The 17,286-nt window shown below is 45.7% G+C and overlaps 1 protein-coding gene across 2 annotated transcripts in view; it reads left to right on the top strand.

Annotated features, from left to right (window-relative positions):
- Positions 1–17,286, top strand: part of LOC137369109 (solute carrier organic anion transporter family member 4C1-like) — a 174,702-nt gene that overhangs the window by 71,401 nt on the left and 86,015 nt on the right. For both annotated transcript variants that reach the window (XM_068029765.1, XM_068029764.1), the window contains 2 exons: positions 971–1,165; positions 3,981–4,077. In XM_068029765.1, coding sequence (XP_067885866.1) covers positions 971–1,165; positions 3,981–4,077 — 292 coding nt within the window. The remainder of the gene's footprint in view (positions 1–970; positions 1,166–3,980; positions 4,078–17,286) is intronic.

Below are 17,286 nucleotides of genomic sequence, written 5' to 3'. Positions count from 1 at the left end.
GTAACTGAAAACATTGGTGCACACTCTTTCGCATGTTCAGCCATTGCTCAAAGTATCACAGCACGGATTCAGTTTTCAAATGACTCTCAAATGATTCTCACCACTTCTTGTAGCCACATTGCCTCTCCTCTTTAAGAAGTGCAAACTACCTTTAAGTAGCATTAGCCACTCAAGAGTATTGGCCCTTCTGCTGATGCATGCTGCCAATGAACACTTGTTGCATGCAGCAATCATGAATTTACCACGCTACCTGCAATGCAGTGAATGATCACAAGTGAATGGACACGGGTTAATTGCATACTGCGATTCCTACATTGGTTAGTCATTTTCTCCCTCTTAAAGACTTAACACTCCATTAAAAATTTACTTTCACTGGAATGGACAACCCCTAACTTTTTCTACCAAGTTTAGTGTGTAACTATCAAGTAAGTACAGCAACTTCACGCCGTTCCATTTGTTTAAATGCCTTGTCTCCCAGCGAGATACCCATATAGCACAACTTCTGAAGGGAGCGGGGCAACTCAGGCAGCAACGTCCTGATTTCTGCATTTAACTGTGCATGTGCTGTTGGCTTAAGTTACTGTCCGATTTACTCTTTAATAATGGTGAGTGCTTCCAGCCTCACTGTTATTTCTACTGCAAAACCCAGGCCAATGTTTTCACCTTGTCAAATCATCTACAGCCTCCGAAGAAGTGATTTATTTAGTCTAGCATTAGTCTCCTGATGATTAATATTCCATCTGTGCTCAGTAGCTCTTTCTTACTCAACCATGGTGTTGCTCAATGAGTGTCATCTTAATGGGGAAGTATGGGTGAGAACTCATGGCATTATGAATTGCAGAGCACCATTCTTATTGGGATTGACAAGCCCTAAAAATACCCCACAATCAGTATTGAAAAGGTAAGGAACTTCTCCTGAGACTTAGCTTTCAAAATATTATGATAATTATACCATTTATTTTTCTTTCAGATACCTGTGCTCTCCCGAACAGTAATTCCAGCATACCGGCCTGCATCGCCTCCGCTTCACCCAAATCCACCACTTTTCTTTTTGTGTTTCTTCTGGGGCAGCTGCTACATGGTGTGGGAGGAACCCCTTTGTACACTCTCGGGACGGCCTACATTGATGACTCTGTCTCTAATGAGAAAAGTTCCCTTTATATAGGTATGCAAACATAATGGCTTGTCTTTTTATCTGGAATCGTGTCACATTTAACTATTTCCTAATTTTTAGGAAAATTATAGTATAATGTAATAGGAAAAATTAGGATATTAATATGTATATTGTGTTAATAGATGAAAAAACAAAATCACAGTTATTGGGCATAAAGGCATTATCATGTTCTTAAATTTCCAGTTGAACGGGTAACTTATTCTGGTCAACAAGGGTTAATTTTCACCATGATCATGAGTGAGTAATGTGATGGTGCATTTTCATGCAATTTGTATTTCTAGTCTGATTTTTAAAAATGTTTTGCCAAGAACATTTTTTCTGACGACCGCCCCCTTTAAAATAGTTATGCTTTCTCCGAAAGTAGTATGTGGCAGAAGATTTATTCTGTGTAGTAAGTCTAGTAAAATTGTAAATGTGCTTATAAGGAATTAAATATGATTTTGTTGCATCTTACACAGAAAAATTCTTCATCTAGGGCTAACTGTTATAAACTAAGGTATCTGTACGTTTTTCACTCTTTTAAAGGCCCCCTTGTTCTATGTTTTAGAATAGTTGTGCAGGCAACGCAGGAGTAAACATGTTATGTACGACTTATGCACAACATATATAAATTTCACTCCATTTAAAGCCTGACTAGCCAACCCGAACCCGACTAGATCCGACTACATGTGTCGGGTTCAAGTCTGGTCAGGTCTGTATTCCAAGTCCAGCATTCGGGTTCGGGTCGGCTCGGGCTGGACAGTGGTGCCTCCGGGAACTCATGGAAGCTCACCCATGATTCCCCACAACTCGATCTGCAGGAATAGCCTGCTGCCGGAATGGATGAACAGGATTACAAGTATTACCAATTGGACAAGGTAGAGCACAATAACATGTTTGATATCATTAAACTTATTGCGATATTCGTGTCAGATCGGGTCAGGTCGGGCACGGAAAAAATTAAAGGACTCGGGCCCGGGTCAGGTTCGGGTTGGCTGTGGTTGGGTCGGGTCCGGGACGAGTTTCAATTTTATACCCGAGCAGGCCTTTAACTCCAATGACTTTATGAATGGTAACTTTTGGGAAGCACTTCTCAGTCACTGGAAATGTCACTGGGGTGAAGCCTCATGATGTCATATGTAAAGGGGGGTTTTACACAAAATGGGGGGAATTTTATGCTCTCCCCGCGCGGGTTTGGAGGCGGGGAGAGCATATAATAGGGTGGGATAGTGGCGGTGGGTTACCCCGCCACCTTCCCACATCCACCCAAATTATGTCCAGGGTGGGAAGGCTTGTGAACGGCCTTCCCGCTTTGCCGCTAATTGAGGGCCTTAAGTGAGAAATTAGTGGACAATTAAGGGCCTCATGCCACTGCTGGAATAAGCCCAGCTGTGGTGGGCCTGTCGCTGTACAAGGAGCGTGCCAAGCAAACCTATGCAGGATGTTTGCTTGCTCTGGGATGGGGGAGGGTGCAGGGGGGTGGTCCCTCATTAAAAGGTATTTAATACCTGAACGAGGGACCTGGCATCGGGAAGGGGGGCCCGCTGAGATCCACCCCACTGCCCTTATTGGCGGCCCCCACTCACCCTTCCCTCTCCACCCCCACCTTGCGAAACCCCTCCTGCTGAGACTTACCTGTGGCCTGGCTCCAGGGCCTTGGGTGAGTGCTCCACCGGTAGCAGCCACAGCCTCTGCAGTGGCACTACTCTCTTAAAGAGCTACTGGCCACTGATTGGCCGGCAGCTTTCAGCAGGTGGGATTTCTGCTGTTGGGGTCCTTGATCCCAGGGAAGACCTGCTGCTGTCCATGTAAGTGCCTAATTGGCACTTTATCCGGCGGGGATTCCCCAGAGGAAGCGACGTGGGGCTCTCACCGGCTCATTTGCTGATGGTCGAGACCCCTGTCCCCAAGACAAAAACCTGGCCAATGCCTGTTCCCAGGTTGCCTCTAACTAGCAGTATAGTGTTAAGATGTGACTCGGGTGCTGAAAGATACTGACAAGTGTTTGGGATTTTGTCCCTTTAACTGCCACTCCCCTACAAAACCATCCTTTATAGGTTTGATTTCCCCAGTTGTCAATGAGACGTCTCGCCCATGGCCATGTATATGGGACAATTGTGTATTCCCATGAATTTCCACCCATTGACTTTGGTGAACTGGAATTTAAGGGCAGCCTCCCCGCGATTTCCTGCTTTGGCAGCTGGTGTACAAGTCTGGTGGTTGGTGTGAGCTGTACAAACTTGGAAAATCAAACCTTGTATCTTAACACACAGCAGCCATTTTTGTTTAGACTCCAACACCTTTTTTGACAGTTCTCATCATTTCTCAACATTCAAAATAATGTGTTCCTGCTAGTGGATATCAACAGTAGGTTAAAAACAGTTCTTTAGCTCATATATGCAAGTTACAATGGGACTTTGAACAATGCCTGCTTGCTTTTCAATGAAAAAGCATTAAGTTTCAGATTCAGAATTGCGCCATATTTGCACCGAAACCATTCAAAACAAAACTTGTAATTGCAACCACAACAACAACTTGCATTTATATAGCACCTTTAACATTGTAACTCACCCCAAGGTGCTTCACAGGAGTGTTATCAAACACTGAGCCACATAGGGCTGGGAAACGTAGGTTTCAAGGAGCATCTTACAGGAGTAAAGAGAGGTAGTAGGCAGAGAGGCTTAGAAAGGGAATTCCACATCTTGTGGCCCAAGCAGCTGAAGGCATGGCCACCAATGGTAGAGTGATTAAAATCACAACTATAATGAGATATTTTTAACACATCATTGTATCTTCAATCCTAATTACTTTTTGTGATAATCCACAGGTATCGGAAGTGGTATGTCAGTTCTAGGCCCTGCTTTTGGATATGTCTTAGGTGGTCAGCTGCTGGATATTTATATTGATGTCAATGCAGTTTCAAAGTAAGCTGTTTTTAATTTTGTTTTTTTTCTGTGGTCTTGTCTAATTGTTGATATTCAGCAAGATGACTGATGGATGCTTAGTAAGAGAAATCAGCAGCCAAGCCATTTTCTGTGTTATTCCTGTAGTTACACTCATAAAAGCTCCTTGCAAGTAAATAAATAAATTTAGTTGATCTCTTGTGATATTGCTCAGAGAAAAATGCCTCTCTCTTTACCTTATTGTGCACCATAACAAACACTCTGCATGTCTCCCACTCTTGAATCCTTTGTCTCCCTCTCATTGTCTTCCGTTTTATCACCCCCACATCCTGCTTTCTCTGAGCTAGAATTTCCAACCATTGAGGTATAACTAGGCAGTAAATCTATCTTTCTTTCTTCATACCTCTCACACATACACATTTGACTTATCATCTCTGTATCTCTCTGTCACTTTCCCACTGTTTGTCTCCTTTTTCTGTCATTTTCACTTTTCCTTTATCTCCATGCCTGTATCTTTCCAACTTGTTCTGTTTCTCAAGCATGTATTCCTTTAATGATCAGTTCAGTTTATAACTTTTCCTTCCTTCAAAACTGGTTCATGGCTGTAACCTGGGCTGAAACAAAACAGGATCAGAGCACGGTGCTGGTAGAGAGCGGGAGGCAAGCATATTGCAAATCGTATCAGTAAAATCATCTTTTTATACTAATAGTTGATACCATATTTATGCAATATAAATCTTGTGCATTTTGTATCAAGGTACATAATAGGTACTGTACAGTTTGTACAGTTTTATTACTTGTTTTAACAGAATTTATCCATCATCATGTTATACATAAGATTTGATGCATAAAGGAAAAATCTACTTCAGTTTTAAAAATTTATTGCTGGAACCTTGTGTTAATTGTATATTAATTATTATGATGGTGGGCATTAACTGTGGATTTGCTTGTGCTCCTATAAATAGGAACAGATTGAAACTGGTGATTGGGTTCAGAAGTGCATGTTTGTAAAGTGTATCTCTCTAAATAAAAGCTTATAAAAGTGTGTAAAGATTGGCTCAAGGTCCATCCTTCACCATCTGGCTTTTGGGAATATAATATGGTAGCAGAGGATGATTACCTAAAGGGGAAGGTTGGAAACTAAGAAAAAATTTTCAGACAGAAAACTGAAATCCTAATGGTCATTGTGGAAAATGGCAGAACGCAAGTGTAAATTGTCAGGTTATGATTATCCTCCGATGTTCTCGGAGCTTGAACCATATGACCAGTGAAAGATGAAGTGGATATGTGGACACTGGTTACTGTTTTACCAAGGAAGAAACAAAAATATGGCCTTGGTATTATTGCTTCCTATAAGAAGTAAATTAGAAATAAAATATTCTGTGAGCTGGATGCTGGTCAGTTGGATAGTGATGAAGGTTTGAACCTTCTATTAGAGTCCTTGGTTGAAATCTAAAGAAAGGTGACCTGTTAATTTTTTAAAATTCATTCATGGGATGTGGGCATTGCTGGCCACACCAGCCTTTATTGCCCATCCCTAATCGCCCTTGAGAAGGTGGTGGTGAGCTGCCTTCTTGAACCGCTGCAGTCCATGTGAGGTAGGTACACCCACAGTGCTGTTAGGAAGGGAGTTCCAGGATTTTGACCCAGCGACAATGAAGGAATGGCGATATAGTTCCAAGTCAGGATGGTGTGTGATTTGGATGGGAACTTGCAGGTGGTGGTGTTCCCATGCATTTTCTTCCCTTGTCCTGCTAGTTGGTAGAGGTCGCGGGTTTGGAAGATGCTGTCTAAGGAGCCTTGGTGCATTGCTGCAGTGCATCTTGCAGATGGTACACACTGCTGCCACTGTGCGTCGGTGGTAGAGGGAGTGAATGTTTGTAGATGGGGTGCAAATCAAGCGGGCTGCTTTGTCCTGGATGGTGTCGAGCTTCTTGAGTGTTGTTGGAGCTGCACCCATCCAGGCAATTGGAGAGTATTCCATCACACTCCTGACTTGTGCCTGGTGGATAGGCTTTGGGGTGTCAGGAGATGAGTTACTCGCTGCAGGATTCCTAGCCTCTGACCTGCTCTTGTAGCCAGGGTATTTATATGGCTACTCCAGTTCAGTTTCTGGTCAATGGTAGCCCCTAGGATGTTGATAGTGGGGGATTCAGCGATGGTAATGCCATTGAATGTCAAGGGGAGATGGTTAGATTCTTCTCGTTGGAGATGGTCATTGCCTGGTACTTGTGTGGCGCAAATGTTACTTGCCACCTATCAGCCCAAGCCTGGATATTGTCCAGGTCTTGCTGCATTTCTACATGGACTGCTTCAGTGTCTGAGTAGTCATGAATGGTGCTGAACATTGCGCAATCATCAGCCAACATCCCCACTTCTGACCTTATGATTGAAGGAAGGTCATTGGTGAAGCAGCTGAAGATGGTTGGGCCGAGGACACTACCTTGAGGAACTCCTGCAGTGATGTCCTGGAGTTGTGATGATTGACCTCCAACAACCACAACCATCTTCCCTTGTGCCAGGTATGACTCCAACCAGGGGAGGGGTTTCCCCCGATTCCCATTGACCTCAGTTTTGCTGGGGCTCCTTGATGCCATACTCGGTCAATTGCTGCCTTGATGTCAATGCCTGTGAACATGTCATAATTTGATAGATTTCGGGAAAAAGATTGTCATTCCATGGAAGTAAATATCATGAACTTCAAAAGGGTTATTATAGACAAAATCATGGATAGGGACCAGACATGGGACACCAGCGAAGTTTCTGACTGATACCAGAGGGGAATTTACCAATGAGGAGTTCAGAGACATGTGTGAAAATATAAACATCGTATTCATGAATACCGCAGCAATACAATTTGTGAAAGGAATCATGCAGTGATCGATGGACTGCTGCATAAAATTATAGCTCATCAACCAGACTGCAAATTGACAAGCTGATATAGGTGGTTCATGCAAAATATTCACTTCAAATGTTTGGAGGATATAGCCCCTATCAATTAGTTTATGGAAAAATCCCAAATTGCCTTCTGTTCTGTGTGATAGTCCTCCTGCTGTAGAAGGTAGTAACATAGAAACATAGAAAATAGGAGCAGGAGTAGGCCATTTGGCCCTTCAAGCTTGCTCCGCCATTCATTATGATCATGGCTGATCATCCAACTCAATAGCCTGTTCCCACTTTCACCCCATACCCTTTGATCCCTTTAGACCCAAGAGCTATATCTAACTCCTTCTTGAAAACATACAATGTTTTGGCCTCAACTGCTTTCTGTGGTAGCGAATTCCACAGGCTCACCACTCTCTGGGTGAAGAAAGTTCTCCTCATCTCAGTCCTGAAAGGTTTACCCTGTATCCTTAGACTATGACCCCTGGTTCTGGACTCCCCCACTATTGGGAACATCAGTACAATTAGTTTCTTTTTTTTCTGCACATTTGAATGCTTTACGTGCAGGGAGACAGGCTTTCATCAAGGCTGAGGTCTGTGAGAAATCGTATAAGACCATCAGAGACAGAGTTGAATACAGATTTGGTATACTATGAAAGAGAGGGTTGTAGGGAATGGAAAACTAATAGGTTGTGATGGTAAGACAGTCCTTAGCAAACATGATAATCAAACTGTTAGATTTAAACCTCACAATTAATCGGAATTAATTACAAAATCTCAGACTCTGAGCAACTGATAGAAGTAAACAGGACATCTTGTACCTCAAATATTAATGTGTTTTGTGATGAGGCTTCCAAGGAATAGAATGCAGTAGACCAAGGGCTGGGTAATGGTAATGTGACTGATCATGACACACATGACAGAGCTATTTTAGCCACAGGCCAATTGACCAGAGTTGGTACCCAAGTGTTCCAGAGGGATCTAGTGAATGACGAGATGCGACAATTGCGGGACATGCAGGAAAAGCTACTGGCAAGATCAAATATTGGTTGAATGTTCAGGATGATGGCCAAGAAGCATGGGCTGGCATAATGGTGTGAAAGAGTGAAAAGTAAGAAGTGCAGTGCAAGGCTGAATTTTCCCAGCCCCATGGAGATGGGTCTGGAGGCAGCGGGGAACCAGGAAAATAGGGGACATCGGCTCCCAACATCGAACTGCCTCCAGCCAAATTTCTCAGCGGCAGCCTGGAAGCAAGCACGGGAACCCCATTGACCAGCAGCAGTCCAATTTTAGGCTATTAAGGGGTCATCAACTGCATTTTGTAAGGGGAATTGAATTTTACTGAAGGGTGCATGGGTCCCTAGGAGCTTCAGCAGATCACCAGCTCAAAGGAAATGAGAAGTTCAAGAAAGTAGCTCACCATAACCTTCTCAAGGACAATTCGGGTTGAGCAACAAATGCAGGCCTTGCCAGCGATGCCCACATCTCATGAAAGAATAAAAAAATGCACGGCGGGAGGTCATTGCTGCCTGAAACTGACAGGCATTCAGTTGCGCAGGGCTTCCAAGCAGCAGGGGTCAGGGCGACCATTGGAAGGGTACATAATTTAACAGACATGCTGTGTGCAAAGTCTGCTACTAAGGCCAGTAAATATAAAGCTTTCTCACAGGAGACCTACATCCAATGAAGGCAAGTCAAGGTGGGGTGGGGGGGCGGTGGGGTGGGGAGCGGGGGAGGTGAAACTCAGTAAGCGGCAAATGCTCCAAAGTGAAATGGGTGCTCTGTACTCAGAGGCTGCCTCCTCCAGATAGGAGGAGAGTGAGCAAAAGGAGCTTCAGCAGCCACATGGGGAAGGGAAGCAGTGGGCAGAAGAGCATGGCATAGTGCAGCAAAACGCACATGGATCGTGCTGAGGGGTGAGAAGGCAATCAGAGGCTTGAAGAAGGCACTACCAGCACACAGGGTCTATAAACAACAGCTCAGCTTCATGGGCTTGTTGGAGCTACAAAAACGGCTTTTATTCAGACAGGTGGTCGCTGGCCTATGCGGCATGCAGCAGGAGGAGCTGAGGTCACTGGAATGTGGTGGGCACCCATTGCCCATGACAGTGAAGGTCACCGTGGTGCTGAACCTTTCGCTACAGCATCATTCCAGGGAGTGGCTGGGAACATCGCCAGGATCTTGCAGTGTGTGGCCTATCATTGCATCAAGCAGATGGCGGATGCATTGTTTGCGAAGGCAGGGGAGTGCATAAGGTTCTGGACGGATATGCTAGTCAGGACAAGAGGGCTTTGCTGTCATGGCAGGATTCCCTCAGGTTCAGGGGGTTATACACTGCACGCATGCGACCATCAAGGCTCTCCCAGAGAAGCCAGATGATTTCATCAAGAGGAAGGGGTTCCACTCCTTCAATGTGCAGATCGTATGCGACCACCGCAAAAGGATCCTGCAAGTGTGCACTAGGTTCCCAGGAAGCTGTCATGACTCTTTCAGACTGAGACAGTCCCAGGTGCCTCAATTGTTCATTCCACCAGAGAGGCTTTGTGGATTGTTCCTGGGTGACAAGGGTTATCCTGAGAAGACACAAAACACAGGAGAGCGAACAAGTCAGAGGGAATACAGTGGAAGTAAGTTTCAAGGGAGTAAAACTAGGATGGAAGGCCTCTACTTTAATGCCAGAAGTATTGCAGGTAAAACGGATGTGTTCAGGGCAAGGATTGACACGTGGAATTGTGATATAGTAGCCATCAAAGAGACATGGTTGAGGGAGGGGCAGGATTGGCAGCTCAATATTCCGGGATATAGAATCTTCAGGTGAGACAGAGAGGGGGGGGGGGGGGTAAAAGAGGAGGGGGCATTGCAATATTAGTTAAGGAGTCAGTTACTGTAGTAAGGAGAGATGATATCTTGGAGGGGCATCAAATGAAGCTTTATGGATAGAGTTTAGGAATAAAAAAGGGACAGCCACATTGCTAGGTGTTTATTATAGACCCCCAGATAGTCAGCGGGAAATTGAGGAGCAAATATGTGCACAATTTGCAGAGGTATGTAAAAATACTAGGGTAATTATATTAGGTGATTTCAACTTTCCCAACATTAATTGGGATAGTCATCGTGTTAAGGGCTTAGATGGAGTGGAGTTCTTAAAATGTATACAGGAGAACTTTTTAGCCCAATATGTAGAGGATCCAACAAGGGAAGGTGCAGTGCTGGACCTAATTCTGGGCAATGAAGCCAGACAGGTGGTTGATGTGTTGGTGGGGGAGCATTTTGGTGATCGTGACCACAACGTGGTACAATTTAAGCTTGTTATGGAGAAAGAAATAGACAAGTTGGAAAAAAAGGTTTTGGATTGGGGGAGAGCGGATTTTAGTAAAATAAGGCAGGTTCTGGCCAAGGTAGACTGGAAAGAGTTACTTCTCGGGAAATCTACAGAAGAGCAGTGAGGGGCATTCAAAAAGGAAATGGGGAGGGTACAGGCCCAACATGTTCCCTCTAGGGTAACAGGTAGGAACAACAAGCCCAGAGAACCATGGATGACCAGAAACATTCAGGGTACGATGAGAAGGAAAAGAGAGGCTTTTAGCAAATACAAGGAGAGCAAATCAATGGAAGCATTGGTGGAGTACAGAAAGTGTAGGATGGAGCTTGAGAAAGCAATTAGGAGAGCAAAGAGGGGATATGAGAAAGCTCTGGCTGGTAAAAGTAGGGATAATCCCAAGATATTCTATAAGTATATCAATGGGAAGAGGATAACCAGGGAAAGAGTAGGACCCATTAGGGACCAAGGGGGAAATTTGAGGGTGGAGCCAGAGGACATTGGTAGGGTGTTGGACGAATACTTCACATCTGTCGTCACCCAAGAGAATGAGGTTGTAGATATGGAACTTAGAGAGAGAGACTGAGGTTCTTGAGCAAATTGTCACAGGGAGTGACAAGATATTGGAGGTTTTGGAAGGCTTAAAAGTAGACAAATCTCCAGGTCCGGACGATTAGTGTCCCAGGATGCTGTGGGAGGCGAGGTTGGAGATTGCAGGGGCTCTGACCCTAATTTTTAATTCCTCTCTGGCCACGGGGGAGGTGCCAGAGGACTGGAGAACAGCAAATGTGGTCCCACAATTTAAGAAAGGTTGTAGAGATAAGCCAGGGAACTACAGACCAATGAGTCTCACGTCAGTGGCAGGGAAACTATTGGAGAAAATTCTGAAGGAGAGAATCTATCTCCACTTGGAGAGGCAAAATTTGATTAGGAATAGTCAGCATGGCTTTGTCAGAGGGAGGTCATGCCTAACAAATTTGATTGCATTTTTTGAGCATGTGACCAGGTGTGTAGATGAGGGTAGTGCAGTTGATGTAGTTTACATGGATTTCAGCAAAGCCTTTGACAAGGTCCCACATGGGAGAATTATCAAGAAAGCAAATGCACATGGGATACAAGGTAACTTGATAAGGTGGATTCAAAATTGGCTTAGCTGTAGGAGACAGAGAGTGATGACAGACGGCTGTTTTAGTGACTGGAAGCCAGTGTCCAGTGGCGTACCACAGGGATCTGTGCTGGGTCCCCTATTGTTTATCATTTATATAAACGACATAAATGACTATGTGGGGGATAGAATCAGTAAGTTCGCAGATGACACAAAGATTGGACGAGTGGTTAACAGTGAGTTGGAGTGTCTTAGGTTACAGGAAGATATAGATGGAATGGTCAAATGGGCAGAAAAGTGGCAGATGGAATTTAACACTGAAAAGTGTGAGGTGATACACTTTGGAAGGAGTAATATGACATGGAAGTATTCAATGAATGGCCTGACACTGGCAAGTTCTGAGGAACAAAGGGACCTTGGCGTGTTTGTCCATGGATCTCTGAAGGCAGAAGGGCAGGTTAATAGGGTGGTGAAAAAGGCATATGGGACACTTGCCTTTATCAATCAAGGTTCTTCTTTCTTTTCTTTTGGGCCTCCTTATCTCGAGAGACAATGGATACGCGCCTGGAGGTGGTCAGTGGTTTGTGAAGCAGCGCCTGGAGTGGCTATAAAGGCCAATTCTGGAGTGACAGGCTCTTCCACAGGTGCTGCAGAGAAATTTGTTTGTTGGGGCTGTTGCACAGTTGGCTCTCCCCTTGCGCCTCTGTCTTTTTTCCTGCCAACTACTAAGTCTCTTCGACTCGCCACAATTTAGCCCTGTCTTTATGGCTGCCCGCCAGCTCTGGCGAATGCTGGCAACTGACTCCCACGACTTGTGATCAATGTCACACGATTTCATGTCGCGTTTGCAGACGTCTTTATAACGGAGACATGGACGGCCGGTGGGTCTGATACCAGTGGCGAGCTCGCTGTACAATGTGTCTTTGGGGATCCTGCCATCTTCCATGCGGCTCACATGGCCAAGCCATCTCAAGCGCCGCTGACTCAGTAGTGTGTATAAGCTGGGGGTGTTGGCCGCTTCAAGGACTTCTGTGTTGGAGATATAGTCCTGCCACCTGATGCCAAGTATTCTCCGAAGGCAGCGAAGATGGAATGAATTGAGACGTCGCTCTTGGCTGGCATACGTTGTCCAGGCCTCGCTGCCGTAGAGCAAGGTACTGAGGACACAGGCCTGATACACTCGGACTTTTGTGTTCCGTGTCAGTGTGCCATTTTCCCACACTCTCTTGGCCATAGCAGTGGAAGCCTTACCCATGCGCTTGTTGATTTCTGCATCTAGAGACAGGTTACTGGTGATAGTTGAGCCTAGGTAGGTGAACTCTTGAACCACTTCCAGAGCGTGGTCGCCAATATTGATGGATGGAGCATTTCTGACATCCTGCCCCATGATGTTCGTTTTCTTGAGGCTGATGGTTAGGCCAAATTCATTGCAGGCAGACGCAAACCTGTCGATGAGACTCTGCAGGCATTCTTCAGTGTGAGATGTTAAAGCAGCATCGTCAGCAAAGAGGAGTTCTCTGATGAGGACTTTCCGTACTTTGGACTTCGCTCTTAGACGGGCAAGGTTGAACAACCTGCCCCCTGATCTTGTGTGGAGGAAAATTCCTTCTTCAGAGGATTTGAACGCATGTGAAAGCAGCAGGGAGAAGAAAATCCCAAAAAGTGTGGGTGCGAGAACACAGCCCTGTTTCACACCACTCAGGATAGGAAAGGGCTCTGATGAGGAGCCACCATGTTGAATTGTGCCTTTCATATTGTCATGGAATGAGGTGATGATACTTAGTAGCTTTGGTGGACATCCGATCTTTTCTAGTAGTCTGAAGAGACCACGTCTGCTGACGAGGTCAAAGGCTTTGGTGAGATCAATGAAAGCAATGTAGAGGGGCATCTGTTGTTCACGGCATTTCTCCTGTATCTGACGAAGGGAGAACAGCATGTCAATAGTCGATCTCTCTGCACGAAAGCCACACTGTGCCTCAGGGTAGACGCGCTCGGCCAGCTTCTGGAGCCTGTTCAGAGCGACTCGAGCAAAGACTTTCCCCACTATGCTGAGCAGGGAGATTCCACGGTAGTTGTTGCAGTCACCGCGGTCACCTTTGTTTTTATAGAGGGTGATGATGTTGGCATCGCGCATGTCCTGGGGTACTGCTCCCTCGTCCCAGCACAGGCATAGCAGTTCATGTAGTGCTGAGAGTATAGCAGGCTTGGCACTCTTGATTATTTCAGGGGTAATGCTGTCCTTCCCAGGGGCTTTTCCACTGGCTAGGGAATCAATGGCATCACTGAGTTCCGATTTGGTTGGCTGTATGTCCAGCTCATCCATGACTGGTAGAGGCTGGGCTGCATTGAGGGCAGTCTCAGTGACAGCATTCTCCCTGGAGTACAGTTCTAGGTAGTGCTCAACCCAGCGGTCCATCTGTTTGCGTTGGTCAGTGATTATGTCCCCCGATTTAGATTTGAGGGGGGTGATCTTCTTGATGGTTGGCCCAAGAGCTCTCTTCATGCCATCATACATTCCTCTGATGTTTCCGGTGTCTGAGGCCAGCTGAATATGACTGCATAGGTGTTGCCAGTAGTCGTTTGCGCAACGCCAAGCTGTTCTTTGTGCAGTACTTCTGGCTGCTTTAAGTGCTGCGGATGTTAAATCGCTGGGGGCTTTCTTGTAGTTCAAAAGAGCAATGCGCTTAGCGGCTATGACAGGTTCCAGCTCTTCATTATGAGATTGAAACCAGTCTGCATTTCTCTTCGCACTTTTGCCGTAGGTGGTCAAAGCTGACTCATAGATGGCGTCTCTGATGTGGGCCCACTTGGTCTCAGCATCCCCTGTGGGAGTGTTTTGAAGGGCTGTTACAAGTGAATTTAGAAATTTTTGTAACAGCTGTGGGTGAGAAATTCTGCTCGTGTTGATGCGCGGGTGGCCCTTCTGCTTGGAATGATGCAACTTCTTTGGTCTGAGTCTAACCTTGCTGCACACCAGGGAGTGGTCGGTGTCGCAGTCCGCACTGTGGAAGCTGCGTGTGATTTGAACACTGTTTAAGGCGGCTCGCCTTGTGACAATGAGGTCTAGCTGGTGCCAACGACGTGATCTTGGGTGCCTCCATGAAACCTGGTGACAGGGTTTAGTGTGAAAGAACGAGTTGGTGATGCAGAGGTTATGATAGGTACACAACTCAAGCAGTCTCTGCCCGTTCTCATTCATCCTTCCAACGCCATAGCGCCCAAGGCAGGAGGGCCATGAGTCATGGTCGGCCCCAACCCTGGCATTAAAGTCCCCCAGCAGGAATAGGTGTTCGGTGTTGGGGATGCTGCTAATGATGTTATGGAGTTGTTCATAGAACTGGTCTTTAGCTTCAGGTGCGGAACAGAGTGTTGGAGCATAGATGCTGAGTAGGTGTACTGGACCAGAGGTGGTGAGCAGTCGGATGGACAGTATGCGTTCCGAGCCATTTGAGGGAGGCTCTATCATGCTGAGCAAGGAGTTTCTGATGGCGAAGCCCACTCCATGCTGTCTTGGTTCTTCAGGATCCCTGCCCTGCCAGAAGAAGGTGTAGTCTTGCTCTGCTAGAGAGCCACTCGCGGGGAGGCGAGTCTCCTGAAGTGCTGCAATGTCCACATTGAGTCTACTGAGCTCGTTGTTAATGATGGCGGTCTTCCGAGAATCATTGATTTGTGTAAGGTCTTCCGACAGGCCAGGACACATAGTTCTGACGTTCCAGCTTGCAAAGCGAAGGGCTGGTACCTTCTTTCCTTTTTTCATGTTGTTTGGTGCGGTGTATCAGTCCACCTTTCGGGCAATGACCCTGAGCTCCAAGCACCCATTGAAGCAGGCAGACTGTGGCGGGACAGAACCTTATCAATCAAGGTATAGATTATAAAAACAGGGAGGTCATTTTGGAGTTGTACAGAACTTTGGTAAGGCCACAGCTGGAGTACTGTGTGCAATTCTGGTCACCGCATTATAGGAAGGATGTGATTGCACTGGAGGGGGTGCAGATGCGATTCACCAGGATGTTGCCTGGGATGGAACATTTAAGCTATGAAGAGAGGTTGGATAGGCTTGGGTTGTTTTCGCTGGAGCAGAGAAGACTGAGGGGTGAGCTGATCGAGGTGTACAAGATTATGAGGGGCATGGACAGGGTGGATAGGGAGCAGCTGTTCCCCTTAGTTGAAGGGTTAGTTACGAGGGGACACAAGTTTCAGGTGAGGGGCGGGAGGTTTAAGGGGGATTTGAGGAAGAACTTTTTCACCCAGAGGGTGGTGACGGTCTGGAATGCCCTGCCTGGGAGGGTGGTAGAGGCGGGTTGCCTCACATCCTTTAAAAAGTACCTGGATGAGCACTTGGCACGTCATAACATTCAAGGCGATGGGCCAAGTGCTGGCAAATGGGATTAGGTAGACAGGTTAGGTGTCTTTAATGCATCGGTGCAGACTCGATGGGCCGAAGGGCCTCTTCTGCACTGTATCATTCTGTGATTCTGTGAAGACATGGTTGATGACTCTGGTGCAGAACCCCACCACCAAATTGCACAAGACTTGCAACTGCTGCCATTTAACAGCAAGGGTGACCATTGAGCAGGCCACTGAGCTTTTGAAAATATGCTTTAGATGCTTAGACCATTTTGGAGATGCCCTCCAAAAAGACCCTCCGAAATCCCCCAAACTGTGGTGATGTGCTGCGCTCTGCATAACCTGGAACTGCGGAGAGGAGTGGAGCTGGTGCTGGATGACTCTCATGAGCACACCAGCTCCTTTATTGAAGAGGAAGAGGAGGACACGGAGCATGACCTGGCAACCAAAGGCATGCACAAGAGGCGCTGCTGGCTGTGGACATTGATATGCGTGCCAAGGAAATCCGCTACCCTCTAAAAGGACCCTCCAAAATCCCCCATATTGTGCTGATGTGCTACGCTCTGCATAACCTGGAACTGCAGCGAGGAGTGGAGCTGGTGCTTCAAGTATTTATTCAATTTCTTTTTGTAAATTATTATTCAATCTGCTTCTACCACCCTTCAGACAGTGCATTACAGAGCAGAACAACTTGCTGCATAATTTTTTCCCCTTGTTTTGCTTTTGGTTCTTTTGTCAATTACCTTAAATCTGTGCCCTCCGGTTACCAACATTTCTGCACTGGAAACAGTTTCTCTTTATTTACTCTATCAAACCATCCGTCAAATCTGCTTTTAAAAGAGATCAAGTCCAGTTTCTCTAGTCTCTCCACATAACTTCAGGTTTTTCAGCTCTGCTAACATTCTAGTGAATCTCCTCTGCACTATCTTTAAACCCTGACCCCCTTTGTAAAGTTTGGTGCCCAGAATTGGGACAATACTCCAGCAGGGACCTAACCAGCGATTTATAAAGGTTTAACATAACTTCATGTATGCATCTATAAAGCCAAGGATTCTATATGGCATTTTAGCACCTTGTCAACTTGTGCTTCCACCTTCAAAGACCCCCATGTATATCTGTTCCTGCACTCCCTTTTAAATAGTATTGTTTAATTAATATTGTCTCTCCTCATTCTTCCTACCAATTCACCCTACCCTGCAATAAATTTTATCAGTGTGCCCACACCTTCCTGAAGTCTGTTACTATCCTCCTCATTGTTAACTACCTTTCCGAGTTTCTGCAAACTTTTAAATTATGTCCTGTACACCCAAGTCCAGATCATTAATATATATAAAAATAACCGGTGGTTTCAACACCACCCCCTGGGGAACACCACTGCACACTTCCCTCCAGTCTGAAAAGCAACTTTTCACCACTACTCTCTGCTTTCTGTCCTTTAGTCAATTTTGTTTCTGCATAACCACTGCCGCTTTAATCCCATGGGCTTCAATTTTGCTAACAATTATATATATATAAAAATAAAATGGGTTTTCAAATGTCTAAAACATAAAAAAAGATAATTTGCTGGGAATTTGTT

The sequence above is a fragment of the Heterodontus francisci genome, chromosome 4, assembly GCF_036365525.1.
Source record: "Heterodontus francisci isolate sHetFra1 chromosome 4, sHetFra1.hap1, whole genome shotgun sequence".
Taxonomy (NCBI): domain Eukaryota; kingdom Metazoa; phylum Chordata; class Chondrichthyes; order Heterodontiformes; family Heterodontidae; genus Heterodontus; species Heterodontus francisci.
The sequence above is the reverse complement of the archived record's forward strand: the minus strand, read 5'-3'. Positions and strand labels throughout refer to the sequence as shown.